Source organism: Myotis nattereri (assembly GCF_964212035.1).
Source record: "Myotis nattereri genome assembly, chromosome: 7".
Lineage (NCBI taxonomy): Eukaryota > Metazoa > Chordata > Mammalia > Chiroptera > Vespertilionidae > Myotis > Myotis nattereri.
In genome coordinates this window covers 62,015,947-62,039,071 of record NC_138082.1, presented here as the reverse complement: position 1 = coordinate 62,039,071, position 23,125 = coordinate 62,015,947, and the positions used below count along the sequence as shown (strand labels likewise).

At 36.1% G+C, this 23,125-nt stretch overlaps 1 protein-coding gene across 1 annotated transcript in view; it reads left to right on the top strand.

Annotated features, from left to right (window-relative positions):
- Positions 1 to 23,125, top strand: part of RIF1 (replication timing regulatory factor 1) — a 59,387-nt gene that overhangs the window by 16,365 nt on the left and 19,897 nt on the right. The window contains exons 9-21 of the mRNA XM_081095548.1: positions 2,288 to 2,426; positions 5,274 to 5,425; positions 9,019 to 9,136; positions 9,793 to 9,966; positions 10,620 to 10,730; positions 11,425 to 11,487; positions 12,739 to 12,839; positions 14,559 to 14,645; positions 15,257 to 15,330; positions 15,795 to 15,975; positions 17,293 to 17,400; positions 17,768 to 17,917; positions 21,209 to 21,308. Coding sequence (XP_080951674.1) covers positions 2,288 to 2,426; positions 5,274 to 5,425; positions 9,019 to 9,136; positions 9,793 to 9,966; positions 10,620 to 10,730; positions 11,425 to 11,487; positions 12,739 to 12,839; positions 14,559 to 14,645; positions 15,257 to 15,330; positions 15,795 to 15,975; positions 17,293 to 17,400; positions 17,768 to 17,917; positions 21,209 to 21,308 — 1,558 coding nt within the window. The remainder of the gene's footprint in view (positions 1 to 2,287; positions 2,427 to 5,273; positions 5,426 to 9,018; positions 9,137 to 9,792; positions 9,967 to 10,619; positions 10,731 to 11,424; positions 11,488 to 12,738; positions 12,840 to 14,558; positions 14,646 to 15,256; positions 15,331 to 15,794; positions 15,976 to 17,292; positions 17,401 to 17,767; positions 17,918 to 21,208; positions 21,309 to 23,125) is intronic.

The window sequence follows — 23,125 nt, the reverse complement described above, 5'->3', positions numbered from 1 at the left end:
GCTGAAACCACACACACCTGATAAAACAAGAGATGTATTTTCTTAACAAGAAGTAGAGGCCATGTCAATCCTGTGGGCAACCAATTAAAACCAACTTTTAGACGGGGAGAACTGCGCGGCACCTGAACCCAGAGCCGAGTTTCTCCCCAAGAGAGTGCCTCCGCCCGCGGCCGACAGCCCCTACGCCGGGCTTTGCTTTCTTGATGGCATTCTTTGATGCATAAGCTTAAATTTGATAAAGTGCATATAAATTAGGTAAATAGATAACTTTCTTTCTTTCTTTTTTGTGTGCTTTTGGTGTCATCCATGAAGTTGTTGCCAAATCCAGTGCATTAAATCTTTTCCTCTGTTTTCTTGGAGCTTTATAGTTTTAATTTTAGTTTATAAATTCTGATCTTTGATCCAGTTTGAATTTATTTTTGTATATAGGGCAAGGGTCTAGCTTTAATTTTGCACGTGGCTATTTCATTTTTCCCAGCACCATTTGTTGGACTGTCCTATTGAAAAGTCTCTAGGCACATTTATAAAACAACAATTGACAGTATATGAAAGGACTTATTTGGGGGTTTCTATTTTATTCTATGTTTATTCTTATGTCACTACCATAAGTTTTAATTACTATAGTATTGTAATAAGTTTAGAAGTCTCGGAAGTGTGAGTCCTCCAGCTTTATGTTTCAGAATTGGCTATTTGAGGCTCTTTGCAACTCCATATTGAATTTGAAGATTGGTTTGTTTTTTTCTGTGAAAGGGGCTGTTGGAATTTTGATAGAGATTGAGTTGAATCTGTAGATTGCTTTGGGTAGTATTGATATTTTAATGATAGCGAATCTTTCTACCTATGAATGTGGGATGGTTTTCTACTTATTTAAGACTCTAAATTTCTGCAGTGTTTTATAGCTTTTAGTGTATAACTCTGGCTTTCTTGATTAGATTTAGTCCTAATGAGTATTTAATCTTTTAAGTGCTATTGTAAATGGAATTGCTTTCCTAGCTTCCTCTTCAGATTATTGCTGACATGTAGAAATAGAACTGATTTTCAGGTGTTGATCTTGTACTCAGACTTGTTGAATTAATTTTATTAGTTCTAGGAGCTTTTTGTGAATTGCTTGTGATTTTCTAAGCCAGTTTTTTTCTGTTAACACATTGTATGTGGAAATGTGTTTACACGTTTTACGTATTTATACGTTCTACCAGTGTAGTAGAGCGCGGGGCATGTATTAATACGTGTTTTATAGACTAGCGGTAGAATGTGGGTAACGTATAAATACGTAAACTAAAGTTATCGTAATTTTACTGAACGTTGCCTTTTGCGCAAAAAATTAGCAAAAATGGCCCACGCCACCTGTTAGCGCGCGATAAAAACTACCCGCAAACAATGTGTTAATATATTCTGTTTAGGTTATATATGGTTTATAGCCACTTATGAATTAACTAGAGGCTCAGTGCACAAATTCGTGCACATTGAAAGGAAATTAATTAGAAGGTGGCCGGCAGGGCGGGACTGGGCTAGATGGGACAGACACGCCCTGGAGCCAACCTCCGTCGGTCCCTCCCTAGCCAGCCACACCTGGGGTGACCGGGGCTCGAAGGCATCTGCGGAGTGAGCGGGGTCCCTCCGTCAGGTGGGGCCCCTCAGCCTGGCCTGTGGGGGTTGGACCGAAACTGGCAGTCTGACATTCCCCGAGGGGTCCCAGAATGTGAGAGGGCACTCTACCAAGTTGCTGTTGCTCGGCAGCTCCTACATTGAACATCTGTCCCCTGGTGGTCAGTGTGCTTCATAGTTAATGGTCAGATGGTTGCTTAGGCCTTTATATATATAGATATTTTACCTTTTTATGTATTTTTTTTTAGGGTGCATATTTATTTGTCCTTTATCCATTTTTCCCTTAACCATTTTTCATACCTGTTTTATTTACTGTATTTGAAAAGGTGTTTTTATTAGTTTCAGGGTTTAACATTTCTTATTTTTTCTTTAATATTGATTCTATTTTTTTTCCATGTACTCACTTTTTAGTATTATGTTAGTAAAATTTGTTTTTAATCTGACCTTCCTAATTTTCTCATGTTTTAGAAATGCTTTGTGTTATGTATTATCTGCTTCTTGAAGTTTTATATTTTGTGATCTTGAAATTTGAATGTGCATACAGAATTTGGTACTTTAAAAAATGTAAATTCCTAAGACTTTTATGTAACTGAAACAGAATGAATTAGACTAGTGAATCATACTAGAGCCTTATATATTGTTTCGGCAAGTAAATAACTTTTTAATGATTTTTCCTTTTTAGACCTTACATCGAAGTGGGAGTTTCATTAATTCTCTGTTACAGCTGGAGGAACTGGGATTTCGTAGTGGAGCACCCATAATTAAAAAAATAGCTTTTATTGCTTGGAAGAGTTTAATAGATAATTTTGCGTTAAATCCAGGTAAGTAATATTTTAAAATTTTGAATATTTATGTTCAAAAAGTATCAAATACCATTTGTGGCACTCTTAGTACATGCCAACACTTAGTTGAGCACTTTACCACCTGTCTCATTGATTACAATAGAACTGAGGTACTAAGTATTTTTACTATTTTAGAGAGATTATGTAATTTACCAAAGGTCACAATAGATGATAGGAAACAATTGTGATTGTTATGGAATAAACATCACTGACTGAACTTTTTAAAAAAATATATTTTTTTTATTGATTTCAGAGAGGAAGGAAGAGGGAGAGAGAAACATCAATGATGAGAGAGAATCATTAACTGGCTGCCTCTTGCACGCCCCCCCACTGGGGATCGAGCCTGCAACCTGGGCATGTGCCCTGACCGGAATCGAACCCGGGACCCTCCAGTCCACAGGCCAACGCTCTGTCCACTGAGCCAAACCAGAATGGGTGACTGGTGAACTTTTTTTATCTTTTAGGACATTTAGAACTGTACCTAATAGTAGATTAATATTAATATACTAGAGGCTTGGTGCACAAAAATTCGTGCACTTGGGATGGGGGGGGGATCCCTCAGCTTGGCCTGTGCCCTCTTGTAGTCTGGGAGCCCTCAGGGGATGTCCGACTGATGGATTAGGCCCGCTCCCAGGGACATCCTTGGGAGCGCACTGACCACCAGGGAGCAGCTCTGGCTCTGTCCCCTATTGGGGGCCTTTGGGAAACAGTGCTGGCCTACGAGCAGCTGGCCCCGCCCCCCTGATCACCTCCCTGCCGCTGCTGGTCGCCACTGCCCCCTGATTGCCATCCCCTCCCTCTGCCTGCTGGCACCCACTTTGGCTGGCCTGGTGCTGCCCGCTCGCCAGCCCTGCCCCCCACCCACTGGTTGTTCCACTGTTTGGTCGATTTGCTTATTAGGCTTTTAGTATATAGGACGTGTTTCCTTTTGATTTACCTTAACCTTAACATCCTATTTTCCTAGTGAAGGTGTTTGATATAGATAGATAGATAGATCGATCGATCTATCGATCTAGATATATAGATTTAGATATAGATATAGATTTAGAGAAGGAATGTTTAGCACAAAGGTGGGTCAGTATTAGTACCTATTTAACTGGGTAATTAATCTTCAGTATAATAAATACTGTATATTTCCAGATCTACTAGGTAATGTGGATTTCATCCTATATATATTTTTTTCTACCAAAGACCATTAATTCTTTCCTCTCAATGTGTTTTATAAAGTGATTATTTGCATTAACTATCATTACTTTTATTGAAAATGTTGGTAAAAGTGCATTGCCAGGCACCAGTTTTAATTAGAAATGTCACTTTCTTTTTTTGTTGCTTATGAACTATTAGCATGAGATAATGTTCACGACTAAGTCTGTTGGAATTATAAACAGTTGAATGTTACAGCATAAAATAGGAGGGGTGTAAAGAAGATGAAGTAAGTCTAGAGCTAGAGAGTCTCTGACTTGTATTATGGATCTAGGAAGTTATTAACAAATCAGGTGCTTGACTTTCTTTTCTGTCATCTTCAGTATGCCTTAGTTCAGACTATAGGAAAGAGGGAAGGCAGAGAGCATAAATAAACTTCTCAGCTAAGTTGGCTATCCGTATTGAGCATTCTAGAAATCCACATTCATCACCACTTAATTATCATTCAGTTGAATGGCTAAACAGGAGACTAGATAAAGAAGTCATAATTGAGCAGCCATCAGTGTTATGAATGAAAGCAGGTCTTGTAACTAAAAGAAAATGGATTGTATGGCAGTTGGCAATCTCTGTTACAGGGTATTTTTTTTTTTGAGCTCATAAGTAGAGGATTTGTTCTCACAGTAGTCTGACTTCTTACTTCAGAGTCTTTTTTAAGTCTTTTTGATAAGTTACTTTCGCACAGACTGTCTTTTTATGTATTCCCAGTCAACACTCATACACTATAGACTTCTGATATAAATATTTTGCTTAAAGAATTAGATTTCATTTTTATGCTGAATTTTAATATGTAATTATTATTAATGTAGATGTAGGTTTCCAAAATCTAATGGCAACAACGGTTATAATGCTTGATAAGATAAATTACTAGCAAAATTTAAAAATAACCATTTTTGACAGAATGTAAAAAATGCCTCTGTTTTTTAAAATAGCTTTTTATTGGTTTTAGAGGGAGAGGAGAGAAACATCAATGATGGGAGATAGTCATCAGTTGTCTGCCTCCTGCACACCCCCTACTGGGAATTGAGCTCCAAACCCTGGCATGTGCCCTGACCGAGAATTGAACTGTGATCTGGTTCATGGGTCCATGTTCAACCACTGAGCCACACCAGCCAGGCAGTAAGCCTCTATTTTTTACCTGTAAAGTGGAGATGACAAGAATACAAAGCAGCTTGGACAGTTTCTCAATGTTTTGGAATATCAGGCTACAGTTCGTTGTGGAGGACTGCTCTGTATTGTAGGAAGTTTAGCAGCATTTCTGAATGCACCTCACTAGATGCCAGTAGTGTTCTCCATACCCTTGCTTCTCAAGTTGTAACAACCAAAAACATTTTAGACATTGACAAATGTCGCTTTATTGCAAAATCACCCATGGCCCTCAGTATTTAATAAATAATACTTATTCCTTTTTTATTGTTGCCTTCCTAACTATTGTGGTCTAGGTGTACTGGAGTTTGTCAGGGGAAAATTTTGGGTGAAACAGGAACACCTGTTGATTAAAAATTTTTTTATAGAATTTATTCTCTTGATAAAAAAGGACTATTGCATATTCATTCGTTAAATGTAATCTTTTACTCTTTACTCTTAAATGTTTTTACCTGGGTGCTTATTTCATTTTCTTTTAAGAAATACTATGTAGTGCGAAAAGACTAAAGTTGTTAATGCAGCCTTTGAGTTCCATCCATGTGAGAACAGAAGCTCTAGCTCTAACAAAACTAGAAGTCTGGTGGTATTTGCTAATGAGACTTGGACCTCATCTTCCTGCTAATTTTGAACAGGTAATGTTATAAGTGTTGATTATAATATTTTGTGTTTTCTTTCTTTAATCTTTCAGTGTTACTTTTGCTGTTTTAGCCAACCACAATATATAGATCTTTTTTCTTGACAGACTTGTTCATTTCCCTTAAAGGATAAGCCCTTTTAAGTAACAAACACTTAAATATCTATTTTTTAGAGACATGAAGATTTTTAAAAAGGAATTTCAGAGGACTTAGAATATAAATGAGAGTAGATTCAATATTACTAAAATAGAAATCAAATGCTATACTGGGTAGATAACAAAATGGGATTCTTATTTTTGTTTCTCTTTTCAAGGCTACATAATGATAACCAATCATTTAAATCCCATCATTGGTTTACAGCAGTAATGGCGAACCTATGACACGCATGTCAGAGGTGACACGCGAACTCATTTTTTTGGTTGATTTTTCTTTGTTAAATGGCATTTAAATATATAAAATAAATATCAGAAATATAAGCCTTTGTTTTACTATGGTTGCAAATATCAAAAAATTTCTATATGTGACACGGTACCAGAGTTAAGTTAGGGTTTTTCAGAATGTTGACATGCCGAGCTCAAAAGGTTCGCCATCCACTGGTTTACAGTATTGTTGAAATAATTTTACAAATTTCTTTAGCTATTGATATCTTCTGGGCATTTAAACCCGGGCATAATCTTATCTATACCTCTTTGTTTTTGCAGTTAATCCCATCCTTGTTTCTGAATTTTTTTATTGATTTGAGAGAGAGAGAGAGAAAGGGAGGGAGGGAGGGAGACGGACAAACATTGATTTGTTGTTCCACTTATTTTATGCATCCATTGGTTGATTCGTATATGTGCCCTGACTGGGGATAGGACCCACAACCTTTGTTGTATGGGGACGATGCTCTAACCAACTGAACTGGCTTTAGTTAAATTTAAAACAGGACAGGTGCGATAACTTTTATCTTTTTTATTGCTTATCTTGGATTTTCAGTATATTTTAATTTTGGATCTGTAAGTCCTTGTCTTCTAGTCTGTGTAAATATCTGATAAGCAGTGAGTATATTCTTAGAAAGGGAGACTTTAAATATACTTTAACTTTTAAAAATTTAATATAAAGGCTTTTAAACTTGGTGGAAGATGAAATAATTAAAATTGGACGTTGATAGTATTATATAATTGGGACCGTAATATTTTGGAATTCTGTCATTGTAAGGTCCTATTAGGCTAACCTTATCCAGTTGTCCAACACATTTATTGGCATAATTTATTCTCATTGGCTAGATTTGACTGGTGCGGAATAATCTTAGAAATGAGTTTGACGTTGTCTTAGTTCATATATTTTTAGCATTTTTTTTTAATTAAATCTTTATTGTTCAGATTATTACATTTGTTCCTCTTTTTTCCCCCCATAACTCCCCTCCTCCCAGTTCCCGCCCCACCATCCGCCCTCACTCCCCACCCACTGTCCTCATCCATAGGTGCACGATTTTTGTCCAGTCTCTTCCCGCATCTCCCACACCCCTTTCCCCCCCCAAGAATAGTCAGTCCATTCCCTTTCTATGTCCCTGATTCTATTATAATCACCAGTTCATTCTGTTCATCGGATTATTTACTCACTTGATTCTTAGATTCACTTGTTGATAGATGCATATTTGTTGTTCATAATTTGTATCTTTACCTTTTTCTTCCTCTTCCTCTTCTTAAAGGATACCTTTCAGCATTTCATATAATCCTGGTTTGGTGGTGATGAACTCCTTTAGCTTTTCCTTATCTGTGAAGCTCTTTATCTGACCTTCAATTCTGAATGATAGCTTTGCTGGATAAAGTAATCTTGGTTGTAGGTTCTTGGTATTCATCACTTTGAATATTTCTTGCCACTCCCTTCTGGCCTGCAAAGTTTCTGTTGAGAAATCAGCTGACAGTCGTATGGGTATTCCCTTGTAGGTAACTGAGTTTCTTTCTCTTGCTGTTTTTAAGATTCTCTCTTTATCTTTTGCTCTTGGCATTTTAATTATGATGTGTCTTGGTGTGGTCCTCTTTGGATTCCTTTTGTTTGGGGTTCTCCTCGATTCTTGGACCTGTAAGTCCATTTCTTTCACCAGGTGGGGGAAGTTTTCTGTCATTATTTCTTCAAATAGGTTTTCAATATCTTGCTCTCTCTCATCTTCTGGCACCCCTATAATTCTGATGTTGGTACGCCTGAAGCTGTCCCAGAGGCTCCTTACACAATCCTCGCATTTTTGGATTCTTTTTTCATTTTGCTTTTCCGGTTGGGTGTTTTTTGCTTCCTCGCATTTCAAATCATTGACTTGATTCTTGCGCTCCTCTGTTCTGCTGTTGGGAGTCTGTATAATATTCTTTATTTCAGTCAGTGTATGCTTAATTTCTAGTTGGTTCCCCAATATAACATCGAGGGTCTTATTAGTTTTCTTGTAGATCTCATTAAGTTTATCGGCGACTTCTAAACAGTTCTGGAGAGACCTTAAAAGTGTGGTTCTGAACTCTAGATCTTCCATTGACAATTTTGTCCTGTTTCTTTGTCTCCGCATTTTGTTATGCTTCCTTGGTGCACCCCCTAGTGGTCTTTGTTCGTGGTCTTATAGTTAAATCTTGATTGTTGTAGCTAATTCCAGGGAGGGTTTGACCTCCAGGCCAAGTGGCTATGAGAATCAACTGTGTCAGCAGTGAGAGAACTTCTGTCCTCTAGGGAGGTGCTAATCTGGCGTTTGCCTGAGGCTATCCGGCAAATGCCTGTGTGCAGGGCTTGTGCAGGGCTTGGGCGGGGCGGGTCGCACAGGATCAACAGGGTGGGCCGGAGAGAGCAGTTATGGCGGCTCTCAGTCCTGTCCCCAGGGGCTCTGCCTCTCTGAGTCCCAGCACCCGCTGCAAAGCTCGGAGAGAAAGCTGCACTCGCTCTGACCGAAGCCAGACAGTCCCGCTTCTCCCGTTTGAGTCTGGGTCCCTAAAGACTCGCCCGGATCTGGAGCTCAGAGTCTGCGACTCCCTCCCGATTGAAAACGCCAACCACGCCCTCCGCCGCCAGCCCGCTCCGCGCACTCTGCACCTCAGAATTTGACTTCAGCACTGTGCCTCCTCTGAGTGTCCGTATGCGTTTCTCTTTCCTCCTAGTTGTAGGACTTCCACTCAGCCAGCGTTCCAGTGGTTTTGGGTGATGTCCATTCCGTCTTTTAGTTTCACTTTTGAAGTAGTTGTTCAAAGCAGCAAACTCCGGCGTTAACCTATGCCGCCATCTTGGTTCTCCATTTTAGCATGTTTTAAAAAAGCTTAAAATGAGTCTGTCTGCCAATAGCATTAAAGCTCAGGTAGATGTTATTTGCAAAAATTATTTGTGTATAATTTGGAATTTAGAACTGAAATTTATAGAAAGTATGCATCTAGGGATAAATACAGTTTAAAAGTTTTCACTTGTCCAAATTTGTTTTTTCCCTGTGTATTTAAAGAGCTCATAAAATTCAACATTTTAAGAGAATTTATACTGCTTCTTAAAGAAAATCAACTGTATTATGCAAGGCTTTTTTTAACAAGAAAAGAAAATTATTCAGTTTACAAATAATATTTTCCTTTTTATTATTATTATCCTAATAGGTTTGTGTGCCTCTAATTCAAAGCACAATAAGCATTGATGCTAATGCTTCACCTCAGGGCAGTTCATCTCGACTAGCTACTTCTCCAGGCTTAAGTCCTATGACCCCTCAACACAAAGGTAAGAGATAGTCATACTTGTTTTTTTATCTTTTTTTTTAAAAAAATGCTTTGGCTGATTACTTTGTTCAATGTTAATCACATGAAGTGAAGGACTTCATAATTTTGGCCCCCTATCACAAAGTTCAAATATATATTCTCAATTGTTAATGTTTACTGCAGTAATTGCATTGAATTGTTGTAGTTGGAAAAGATCAACTTTTTCCCAGTACATTATGTGAGGTACATTACAGATAATTGCGTTGGTTTCAGAGCCAGTATTTTAAGGGATATTATTAAAAACAACATCTTAAGAGATGTAAGAAATGTGGCTTAGCATGTACACCATGAAAGAAAGTTATTTGCTATTATTATTTTCTGTTAGCTGTTCTGAGCCAAAATTTTATACTTAAGTTTAAGGAATGCCTGCATAGTAATAATTCAGGCATGGATTAATGCCTGAGAATTATATTTATTTAAATGGTGTGTAACAAATAATCTTGTTCTTAACTTAATATTTAATTGAAATTCTGTGGGTTTTAAACAAAAACTTTCAACTCTTATTTGAGAAACACTATTTACATTTGAAGGTACGTTTCATTGGAAGGTAGTAACCAATATATTCATTTGGGTAGATAATTTAAGCTTACATAACTTTTTTTTTTTTTTGCTTTAAAGGTGCTTCCCCATATGGAGCCTCAGTAACCACCCGGATGAACTTGAGTTCGAATTTTGGTGTAATGGCCACAATCCCCTCTATTCAACTTTTAGGACTTGAAATGTTACTTCATTTTCTGTTGGGTCCAGAAGTTTTAAGTTTTGCTAAGCAAAACAAACTTGTACTGAACTTAGGTATTTGCTTTAAAAATAATTTCAGTTATTAAAACACTATATAACACAGTTAATTGGAGGTGATTTGATTAGTACTAGAATGATTTTAGAAATGAGTTTGAAGTTTCTTGTTCATATTTTTTTAGCATGTGACTTTTAAAAAGCTTGAAATGAGTCTGTCTACCAGTAGCATTAAAATTCAGGTAGATGTGTCCTAGCCGGTTTGGGTCGGTGGATAGAGCATCGGCCTGTGGACTGAAGGGTCCCAGGTTTGATTCCAATCAAGGGTACCTTGGTTATAGGCTTCTCTCTGGCCTGGCTCCCGGTCAAAGCTTGTGGAGGAGGCAAGAAATCTATGTATTTCTTTCACATCGATGTTTCGTCTTTCCCTCTCTCTCATACTCTCACTAAAAAATCAGTGGAAAAATATCCTCGGATGAGGATTAACAAAAAGAAAAAAAATTCAGGTAGATGTTATTTGTAAATATTATTTGTGTATAATTTGGAATTTAAAATTGAAATTAATTAGGGTAAGTACAGTTTAATAAAAAATTTTTGTAATTATGAAATAAGTAAAAGCTTTTTTAATAGAAAACATGTCAGACCACCTAAAATTTTATATTAAGTTTATTTCATAAAGTGGTTTTACAGAGTTGTCTCTTTTTTTGTTCTAGAGCCTCTCGAATACCCGTTAATCAGCAACTCTTCTTTTTTTTCCAAATATGCAAATACACTTATCACGGCTGTTCATGATAGCTTTGTTGCAGTTGGAAAAGATGCTTCTGGTAACTATTTAAGAGAAGTTTTTAAAATTATTTGTTCAAAAAGCAAATAAAGTAGCAAATAGTTACATAATGTCACCTATTATCTAGATTGTGTTGTAAGATATAGTTCATTTAATCTGCAGAGCAATCTTCTGTGTTAGTCAGTTTTGCAGATGAGAAAATTCCATTGTTCTGTAAGTAAATAACCTGTGCAAAGTCACCTAGTAAATGGTAGAGCCATGAATCAAGCCCAGACTCTATTACACCACCATCTACACCTAAACTCCTTTATTCAATAGCCTATCAAATGAAGAGAAGAAATTTCATAAATAAAATAGTGTGTTATTTAATTGGCTTGGGAAATTTTTTTCTAGTGGTTTTTAGGTATTCTGATACTTGTTTCTTGTTGTCGCAAAGGTTTAAGATATTGAATACAGAAAATACAGGTGAAGGGGAAAAATAAGAATTAACTATAGTTATATGAGCCGGTGTTAATATGGTACAGTCCTTAAAAAAACAAACCAACCACGTTTATTGCTTTAACAAAAATAAGGTGATAGTATTTTATAAACTGATTAATTATAAAGTTGAGTATTACAAGGAAAATTATATTCTAAATTAAGTATTGCTCAATTTCTTTAGTATAAGGATGAGAGGAGTGTCATTATAGTCACATCTACTTTGTTCTAAAGTACTTTACGTTTTATTTTGACAGATGCAGTTGTCAGTGCTATTTGGAAAGAGCTAATTAACTTGGTAAAGTTAGTTATTGAATCCGGTAAGCACCATAATACTGATGAAATTATTTTTATAGCACTCAGTGAATTATTTGGCTTTTATATATAAAATTTATTTTAAAATAATTTTTTGAAGGAAGGAACTCTTACCATTTGCAACGTCATGGATGGAACTGGAGAGCATTATGCTAAGTGAAATAAGCCAGTCAATGAAGGAAAAATACCACATGATCTCACTCATTCATGGATAATAGAGACCATTATAAACTTTTGAACAATAATAGATTCAGAGGCAGAGCTGCCTCAAACAGATTGTCAAACTGCAGTGGGAAGGCCGGGGAGGGTTGGGGGGCAGGAGGTAGGGGGGTAAGAGATCAACTAAAGGACTTGTATGCATGCGTATAAGCATAACCAATGGACATAAGACACTGGGGGATAGGGGAGGCTGGGGGACTGTCTAGGGCGGGGGGATAAAATGGACACATATGTAATACCCTTTGTAATACTTTAAGCAATAAAAAAATTAAAAAAAAAAAAAAAAAAAAAAAATAAAATAATTTTTTGACCTATAGCTTCCAGACTTTAGTTTTTAACAAAGCACTTTAAATATATATATTATTTTCAATGATTTTAGAGAGAGAGGAAGGAAGAGGGAGAGAGAAGAGAAAGATGGATGAGAGAGAAAAATGGATTGGCTGCTTCCTGCACAGCTGCCACCTGGGCATGTGTTCTGACAGGGAACTAAACCGGTGACCTAGGTGCATAGGACAATGCTCAGCCAACTAACTGAACTACACTGGTCAGGGTACAAAGCATTTTTTGGATTTAGTAAAAAATTAATTTTCATAGCTCTCTTAAATGTATATTTTTATCCCTGAAAATCTATACATATATATATATGTAAAAGCCTAAGCGACCCAGCAACTGGTCAACTGGTCGCTATGACGTGCACTTACCACCAGGGGCAGACGCTCAGTACAGGAGCTGCCCCGTGGTGGTCAGTGTGCTCCCACAGTGGAAGCACTGCTCCACTGACTGACAGGTGCCAGATGCAGGGCCCACGGCTGGCGAGTGCTGCTGCGGTGGCGAGAGCCTCTCCTGATCGACTGACTGGGTGCGAGCATGTGGCAGGCACAGCAGGGCTGGGATGAGTGGGAACGGCAGGCAGCGTGCCGGTTTCAGCCCAATTCCTGCAGGCCAAGCCAAGGGACCCCACTGGTACATGAATCCATGCACCGGACCTCTAGTACTTGTATGTTTAGAAGTACATTCATGCTTTTACTTGTTCATAGGTAACAAAAAAGAGAGACCAGGTTCTGAGGTTTTGACCCTCTTATTAAAATCTTTGCAAACCATAGTGAAATCGGAAGTATTTCCTGTATCAAAAACACTGGTAAGTACAATACCTATATGCTGGTATTTAAAAACCACTTTTGAAATTGAATTTTATATTTCAGATCAGGATTTGGAAAAACATATCAAGTATTAATCATGAGTTTGGCCATGTAATAAATGCTATTCCATTGACTTAATAGTCATTTGAAAACAAAGTAATGGCTATAATGTGAACTATAAAAATCTTTCATGATGAGAAGAAGGATAAGCCACAGAGAGAAAATTAGGTAAAAGACATGAAACTTGAAGAAACTTGGATGAACACTAATTTTATGACAAGATTGCTAAGCTCCACTAATAGTTACTTTGTGCACTTAAGAAAATGTAGTAATCTTATGGATCTTTTGCATTTAAATGAATCTTTTTTTTTTGTTTTTAAGTCCTCACCCAAGCATGTTTTTCATTGATTTTAGGGAGAAGGGGAGAGAGAGACACACACAGAAAATATCAATGTGAGAGAGAAATATCAGTTGGTTGCCTCCCACATAGGCCTGGGAGATTGAAACTGAAACCCGGGTATGAACCCTTACTGGGATTCAAACCCGCCACCTTTCAATGTATGGGATGATGCTCCAACCAACTGAGCCACACTGGCCAGGGCATTAAATGAAATCTCTTTAACAAACATAATGACATTGATATTAAATATCTCTTTTATCATACATAGGAGAGTAGAAAAAAAGCTAATTAGATAAACCTTTTATAGTAGTAAATCTCCCCAAATAAGCTGCAGATGGAGCAAACAATACCCTTGCATAAAATCTGAGTCTGCTTCCTGTATGTGTTGTGACAATATCTAGTATGGCAGTCAAGCATAGTGGTTAATAGCAAGGGCTCTGGATCTGGCTAGGTTAAATCTCAGCCTGTTTATTAGCTGAATGAAGTAGGGCAATTTATTTTTCTTGTCTCTGTTAAGGAAGAATGCAGTGTTCTCACAGAATGGGTTGATGTGTACAGAATACTCCAGGAACAAAGTACATGAGTTAACAAATGCTATTTATTATCATTAGTATCTGCTTCAAATGAGTATATGTGAAGCATATTTTCACTAACAACAGTTATGTCACTTTTGTTATATAGTTCAGGTTAATATCAGTATAGTGATATTTTGGGTCAACAGCTTGCTAGACTGTCACATTTGAGAGGCATGTCTTAGATTCAGCTTTTAGTTAGCAATTCTCAGAAATACTTGCTTCTGATACTAGTGAGTACATAATTCATTGAAGAATTTCTTTTTGTAATAAAAAGGTAGAAATAGCCTCAAGAGCGATTAATAGAAAAAATGTTTGCATAAATTATGTATGTTCATATAGCAGTTAGACATGTGTCTACATATATTGATGTGAAAACTCCACAACACAGTTAGATGAAGGTCATAGTATCTTGAGTATAATATCACTTGTATAATGGTATAAAAGTATGACAGCCACATCTAGAAGATGTTTCTTGGTATACTTACATATATGGAAATTTAGATGTTCTAGAAAAATAAACTCTAAACTCACATTAGTTATCCCTGGAAATAAAGAAGGACTTTGTCATTTTAGTTTTTATATTTCTGTATTTGAACTTTTTAAACTAGTGCAACGTTATAATGACAATATATTTAATGAAAGTATAACAAATTGTTCAATTAAAAATAGAATACTATGTAGATTTTTACCATATAAAGTACTATATAGACCACTTATAATAATAAAATCTTTGTCTTTCTTAGGTCCTCATGGAAATTACAATTAAAGGACTTCCTCAGAAAGTATTAGGTTCACCAGCATATCAGGTTGCTAATATGGATATTCTTAATGCAAGTATCTTAAATGTTATTATATGATTAAAATGAGCCAAAAAGAAAAGTTCTATGATTTCCCTTTCTTCAGATAGTGAGGCTTAAGTTGTAAAATTTTGAGAAAATTGGATTTGCTGATTATGTTAAAGAAAAAAATGATAGAGTAATAATGTGAAAAATTAAGTATATCACTATTAAGGGCACTATTTTCTGGGGTTAAAGGGGGGTTTCAGAAGGAAAGTTTTTTATTTGCTTGTACATAATAATAGTGTTGGTTACCATTACAAATTTTGCAAGTTTAGTAACATTGGCTAAATTGTGAAAGGTGTACTTAATATAGGCAGAATATAGGTATTGTTGGGCCAGCAAGTTTTAAGTTAATAATTTTTATATCTGGAATCTGTCACCATTTCTCATTGTACATGGAACAGCTGTGGTTAAAATAATAAAGAGCTTGATTCTTTGGTCAGTTTATTCAAATACATTTTTATCTTTTTTTTCATGTATGTCATAAGTTAAATTTTGTAAATCTTAAAAGGATCATGTTTCACATAATTGTAGAAAACAAGTATAACAAGAAGATTGTACTCTTTATAACAAAAAGATTGACTGAAATCTCTCATCTTCAGGGAACGCCTGCTTTATTCTTAATTCAATTAATTTTCAACAATAATCTCTTGGGATGTGGTGTAGAAGATGAAAGGTAAGTTAAACTGAAAATAGTCTTTTAAAAAATATATAGATTTTTTTATTGATTTCAAAGAGGAAAGAAGAGTGAGAGAGAAAGATCAATGATGAGAGAGAATCATTGATTGGCTGCCTCCTGCACCTTCCCCCTACTCTCTGCCCCTCCCCCCAGGGGATTGAGCCTGCAACCTGTGCATGTGCCCTGACTGGGAATCCAACAGTGACTTCATGGTTCATAGGTCAATGCTTAACCACTGAGCCACGCTGGCTGGGCTGAAAAGAATCTTTGTTTATCTTGGAAAGGTGGCTTTGTTATGAATAAGATTCTCTGGGTTAACAATTTATAATAAATTTTGTCAAAAAATAAGGTTTAAAATTCATTTATTGTTTTTGTATTATTTTTAGAATTGTGTTGCAGTGTAATTAATGTATTTTGGGGAAACATACAGTTTATTTCATAGTTCAAAATTTTCTCTTCAGGTTTTTTCTTAACCTGGAAACACTTGTAGGTTGTGTTCTTTCTGGTCCAACTTCACCACTAGCTTTCAGTGACTCTGTTTTAAATGTTATTGATCAAAATGCAAAACAGTTGGAAAACAAGGAGCATCTCTGGAGAATGTGGAGTATTATAGTCATTCCATTAACCGAATTGATTAATCAGGTAGGATAAAAGTCTGCTACATATTTATGTTTCCCTCAAGATTTAAGGAATTTTTTTTCTTGTTAGAGCATTTGAATAAATGAATAGAAGCTTGCATTTGAATAGAAGGTAGTAAATATTTTTCCTGTGATTGGTTCATTTTCTACTTTTAAGATTACTTGATTTCTTTTCATTGCATTTCTGCCTATTGTTCAATAAAGTATAATTTAAGGGGGACTAATCCAGTTCATTTTCTCCAGTAGAGCTTCTAATGCCAGAAGACTCACATATGATACAAATTTTCACGTGTATATCTTGAGTTCTTTCAGTATTTGTATTTTGGGGAATAATAATTCATCTTGACTAGACTGTATGTTAAGATTCTCATGATCAAGCCATATTAGTAAAGCCATATAGTAGTACCTAAATCAGTAATCTGTTGAGAGTTGATTAGTCCCTACATTTAAATACATGGCAATATTGGCACAGTGGTGGAGCTTACATTCTGTCTTTATTGGTGGTTTTCAACTACTTTATCAATCTTTAAAAATTATTCTTCGGGAAATATTTCACCATAACTCTCTAATGAAGTGATGACTCCGAAGAATTTATTAAGGGAGACTGCAATAGCCTTTATTTTGGCTACTCAAGCCAGCACATCATTCAACACATTCTTCTGGAAGAAAATAGGTGTACGTTTTTAAATATTTTCCCAGTGTTTGAAAGACTGCAAGGCCCTGTTTTTTAAGTCCTTTCCTGAATGCTACCTTCAGTGTGTGGTACCATAAACGATTTTGGAGTCATCTCTGGGATTACTTTTTAGGACTTGAAACAGTGCATTGTTTCTCAGAGTTGCTGTAACAAATTATACCACAAATTGATAGCTTGAAACAACAGCAACTTATTCTCTTATAGCTCTCAAGGCCAGAAATTCAAAATCAAGGTGTTTGGCAAGTTTCTCTGGACCTCTTGAGGGAGAATCTGTTTCATGGCTCTCTCATAGCTTCCCATAGTCACTGACAATTCTTGATGTTCCTTGGCTTGTATATGCATTACTCCAATCTCAACCTTCATTTTCACATGGCATTCTTCTTTATATCTCCTCTAAATTCCCCTTTTCTTATAAGGTGACCATTTGACTTTTTAAATTTTGATTATATCTTCAAAGACCCTGTTTCCAAATAAGATCACATTTGGTTACAGGTGTGAGGAGTTTCCATCTCATGAACATCTGAACCTTGGGGGACACAGTTCTATTCTCTATACATTGTATATTAATAATTATCACACTAGAATTAGATGATACATCTAATTTCTTTATAATTTTTCTTGTTTCAGACCAATGAAGTGAATCAAGGTGATGCCTTAGAACATAATTTTAGTGCCATCTATGGTGCATTGACTCTACCAATAAATCACATTTTTTCAGCACAGAAAATTCCAGGGGTAAGGCAACGTCAAGTTTTTACCTAAAGAATTTGCATTTTTCTGAAAACATTGTTTTATCCTTTTTAATGAACTCTCATAGTAATTGTACCAAGGCTTTTTTTATGACTTAATCAATATGGAAGAAAGGAAAATGGAGAAGAGATAAATTCCTTTTAAAACACATAACTTGGTATTGTGGCATTATTACAGTTCTCCCATTATAGCCATGTTGGTGGATGGTAAACTTATTATCCTATGCTTGTTTCTTCTATAACACTTTTAATGTTAGTATTCTTTTAAATGTTAATGATCTATTAGGTATTTGACATGTAAATAATACACTTAAGTTTTTGGTGTGTGTGTGTGTGTTTACTGTTATTGTTAGGCCACCATGAAGACCTTACTTAGAACTTGGTCAGAATTATATAGAGCATTCGCTCGCTGTGCTGCTTTGGTGGCGACTGCAGAAGAGAATTTGTGCTGTGAGGAGCTTTCTTCCAAGATAATGGTCAGTTTGGAAGATGAAGACTTTTCGGTGAGTTTATCCTGATCCTGACCATTTTTTAATTTAAAGGATTATTTCCATGTCTCCGGATCCACTCCGTTCATCAGTTTATTCTCTTGTTTTGATTCCACATATGAGTGAGATCATGTGATAGTTGCCTTTCTCTGACTGACTTACTTCATTTGGCATGATACTCTCCAGGTTGAATTTGGGGTTTTCTTTGTATATATTTATCAATTTATTTAACATTTCTGTGTCTTATGTAGCATATAAGTAAAGATGGGATCTGTGTTTTAATAAGCATGTTTAAATTCTCATATAATTAGAAATAGAGTATATGTTTTTTTACTTCACATCTTTCGTTTTTCCCTTTACTAACATTTTATTTTATTTATTATTTTTTAAATATACCTTTATTGATTTTAGAGAGGAATGGAGAGGGAGAAAGAAATAGAAACATCAATGATGAGAGAGAATCATTGATAGGCTGTCTCCTGCAGGCCTCCTATTGGGAATTGAGCCCATCACCCAGGCACGTGCCCTTGACCGGAATTGAAACCCGGGACCCTTCAGTCCGCAGGCTGATGCTCTGTGCACTGAGTCAAACCGGCTAGGGCTTTACTGACATTTTAATCAGGCTTTATACTTTACATGTTTATATATATATTGTTTATATATATATATATATCTCCTATTTCTTTTATCTTTTTATTATTTAATAGATATTTATTGATTTCAGAGAGGGAGAGAGATAGAAACATCAATGATGAGAGAGAATCATTGATCAGCTGCCTCCTGCATGCCCCACACTGGAGATTGAGCCCACAACCCGGGCATGTGCCCTGACTGGGAATCGAAGCGTGACCTCCTGGTTCATAGGTAGAACACTCAACCATTGAACCACACCAGCTGGGCTATATCCCATTTTAGATAATACTACTCAAATCTGTCAGATTTGAAGAGTTAACATCGTATAGATGTTAAGATTCTAGCCCAGCAAGTGAAGAGATGACTATATTACTATTCCACAAATTTTTGTTTTTACCACCTCCCAAGTTATGTTAAAAAGATTTTTTAGTTATAGTTACTTACACAGTAATTTGTATCACAGAATTTTGCAGTAAAGTTAATTTGTTATAGCTTCTGTTGCAAACACATAGTTTGATGTTAATTTTCTTGTTAGCCTTTTTTTCTGTACATTTTAGGATTTTTTCCCCCCTAATGTTTGTAATTTATACATTTCACCAGGGTGTGTCTGGGGGCATCTTTTTACATTATTCTTTTAAATACTTGATAGACCTTTTCGATCTAAAGCACTGTGTCTTCATCTCAGGAAATTTTCTTGCATTAGCAGTACTCTGTAGTCCTTTTTGAGTACCATTTTATGCGGGTTTACTTATTTAGGATATATACAATTTATTTAATAAATTAATGTCATTCAAAATACAGTGCCAGAACATTATGCAGTTGAACATGCTAGTAATGTTTGTCATGAAGCACCTATGCTCACGTTAGATGGGCAGTGCCTGTTCCTGCTAGTGGTTCCTGGATGAATGCCAGAGCAGCACTCATTACCTGCTTGTCCACACAGCCAGTGCAGAGAATTCCTGAACAGTTCACCTTTCTAATCCTACCCACGCACACAACAGGTTAAAAAAACACACCCTGACAGCTAATGGGTATCTACACACAATCGCTCTACAGTAATGCTTGTTATTAAGATGTAATGACCTGGTTGACCCGCTCTGAATCTTTATGTTGGAGAAATACAACAGCAGCAGGTAATACAGAAAATGGAGACATTTACTGATGAAAACTCCACCCAGACCCGCACAATGAGGGACTAGTGTTATGGGTTCAATCAGCAAGATAGACCACCGACTCAGAATTTAAATTTAGGAGCCTTTATTAAGCTGGCCAGCTGATTACAGCGCGTCCCTCCAGTAAGGAGCTTCGCAGCTTGCAGTCCTGACCAAGGGTACAGCAAAGCTTTTATCTGCAACACTACAAAGCATTTCAAAAAACAAAAGAACTGCAAAGGGGTTCATTAGCCGTTCCTGGCACTGGCAGGGTTCACACAAAGTTTACAAGTATGAATGGGGAGGTAAACGGAGTCACACCTGGCTGGGTTGAATCATAATATATTGTTTTTCTAAGACAATCTAGCAGTTTTTCTCTGCCACGGTCCCTGACCCTAATACAATTGGTAACCTTTCCATGCCGCAGTCCCTCCCCCTAGCACACTAGCAATCATGGTTTAGACCAGGGGTGGGCAAACTTTTTGACTCGAGGGCCACAATGGGTTCTTAAACTGGACCGGAGGGCCGGAACAAAAGCATGGATGGAGTGTTTGTGTGAACTAATATAAATTCAAAGTAAACATCATTACATAAAAGGGTACGGTCTTTTTTTTTTTTTTTTTTTAGTTTTATTCATTTCAAACGGGCCAGATACAGCCCACGGGCCGTAGTTTGCCCACGGCTGGTTTAGACCTTTGGGGTTTGTCTTGTGTTCCTTTTATTTCTGTACATGTGTTTGTGTTTTGCTTCTTATTTTTTTTAAGTTCAGTCTATTTTTTAAAATATGTTTTTATTGATTTCCCGAGAGAGGATGGGAGAGGGAGGGAGGGAGAGAAATGTCAGTGATTGGTTGCCTGCCTCATACTGGGGATCCAGCCCTGACCAGGAATCAATGTGACCTCCTGGATCATAGATCAGTGCTCAACCACTGAGTCATGCCGGCTGGGCAGAAAGCTATTGAGGTATTCTTTGACTCATTGTGCTGGCATTTCCTTTTATTTTTAGTCTTCCCTTGAAACCTGTCCCCATATCTCCAAAAAACACCTGCCCTGTTTAAATAAATTTCCAGAAAAATCTCTGATACTTTTATGGGCTTATTTTTATTTCAGTTAGAGGGGAAGGACAGGGTATGAGGTAGCTTAGCAACCTTTTAATTTTTTTTGTTTTCTCTGGGTTTAGTGAAGACCTGTAATTTTCAAGAGGAATTTAATCAAAACTCTAATTATAAATGTAGCTCTTCCATTCCTAATTGATTCATTTACATGTTGAGTTTTATGGCCATCTTAAAGCTGAATTATTTTCTCTGTTGACAAAAAAGTATAGTACATGGCACACAGCAGTTAACTGAGAAATATTCATAACCTATAGTTAATGTAACTTATATGGTATAAACTATCACTTGTGTGTTATTGTAAATTATATATGGGAGTAAAAGTCTTAATAATTTTTGTCAGTGCTTACTGTTTTGGAAAACTATGCCAGTAATTGGAAGTTTTTAATACTTTTTATTATTCTTCTCTAGAATTTGTTGTTCTTGGATAGGATCATTCATGTTATTACTGTAGTGGTTGATTGCATCGACTTCTCACCATATGATATTAAAATTCAGTCCAGAGTTAAATGTAAGTATTTTCTTTACCTTTATTTGTTCAAATATTTTATAAACCTGGCTGTCTAAACTGCTGTCATGGCAAATTCTAATGGTTTTCCCACGTCATTTTACCTGTTTTTGATAACAATGTCAGTTACTATGCTAGGAACACTTTGAAATGAACTCATTCTCTCTCTCTCTCTTTTGAAGTACACTCATTCTCTCTCTGTCTCTGTCTCTCTTCCCTTTTTCCCTCTCTCCCATTCCCTCTCATACACACAAAATGTCTTTACTCCTTGTTATAACTCAGAAAGACAAATATTATCCTGTCTAGAGTCTAGACATTGCCTAATCAAATGATTTTACTTATTCCACTAGGTGCAAGGGATTATAACTTTGACGTTTGCTAAAATAAAAATGTTCTTACTTGGAGACTGATTTGGAATAATCATTGAATTGACATTAAGTTTAAGAGAAAATCATGGCAGTGATTAATTGGTTATGATTTACAGAAAATTCAAAGTGATTCTAAAAATTTAACTTAGTTTTTATTGAGTTAAAATTGCACAATTAACATAGTGGTATGATTTTTAAAACTATGCTTTGGTTCATTCTAATAATGAGCTATTTTAATCTAATTGATTCTTTGAAATTAAATGTCTCCACCGATGAGTATACAGTTGAACCTCGTTTCCCAGTCACGTATCTCTCAGGTGACAAAGGAGAGAATGCATGAATTTGAGTCACTTTACCACTTAAAATCTCAAGATATTGTGCTGTGAATATTTTCATTTTTTTTGCTTTTGAGTCTGCTTATAATTGTTATATTTTCATTTTTTATTGTACATATCCTTCCCTTTTTGTTAAATTTTCATGTCATGTCTTTTTTGTTTTTAAAGTGTTTATAGATAGTACAATAGACATGTATGTGAGAAAGATTAAAACGGGATCATTTGAGGGTCTGGAATGAATTAGTTTAATTTACATTATTTTAATGCGAAAAAATGATTCAATTTTCGAACAGCCTTTTGGAGTGAAATAAGTTTGAGAAACGAGATTCCACTGTATATATTTATACTACGTAGAAAATAACCTTCCAGTAATAGAGCTACTTTTCTTATGTGGAACAGTTCCCAAGTTTTATCTTTCATGACCTTCAAAAGTGAAGAGCACAGGCTTATTTACCGTTTGAGAATCCCTCCATCTGGCCTTGTCGATATTTTGTCAATATTAGATTCAGGTTTCATTAATTTCTTTACAAGGATACTTCAGAAGTGATGCTGTAGTTTTTTCTAATGCATTACGTCAGCAGGCATTATGCCAGTTTGTCCCATTAGTGGTGATGTTAATATTTACTATTTGTTAGGATGGTGTCTGCCAGGTTTTTCCCTATAAAATAAATTAGTAAATATTTGCAATTAAGAAATTAATGTTTTGTGGCAAATACTTTGAGATATTTAAATATCCTGTTCCTCAGCAAATTTACAGCCATGAGTTTATCATTCATTGATGCTTTTTGCCTGAAACACTAGGTTGATTCCCAAAATGAGTTTATATTTCCAAGGAACATGGTTCCTTATAGCTGAGAATGGCATTTAGAAACTGTAAGATCTGTTCATTGCCACTGTGGTATCGCTGTTTCTGGATCCCCTCAGTGGACGGGGGTGGGAGAAATAGATGTGTTTGTGAACTACACAGTTACTTGTTTCTCTAGATCAGGGGTGGGGAACGTCCGGCCTGCAAAATCATTTAGTCTGGCCCTGCCCGGGCATTAGGGGTGAGTTAAATGTTTGACCAAATATAGCAGGTAATTTTTAAGTTGATGGTTTTGTATGGCCCAAGAATGAT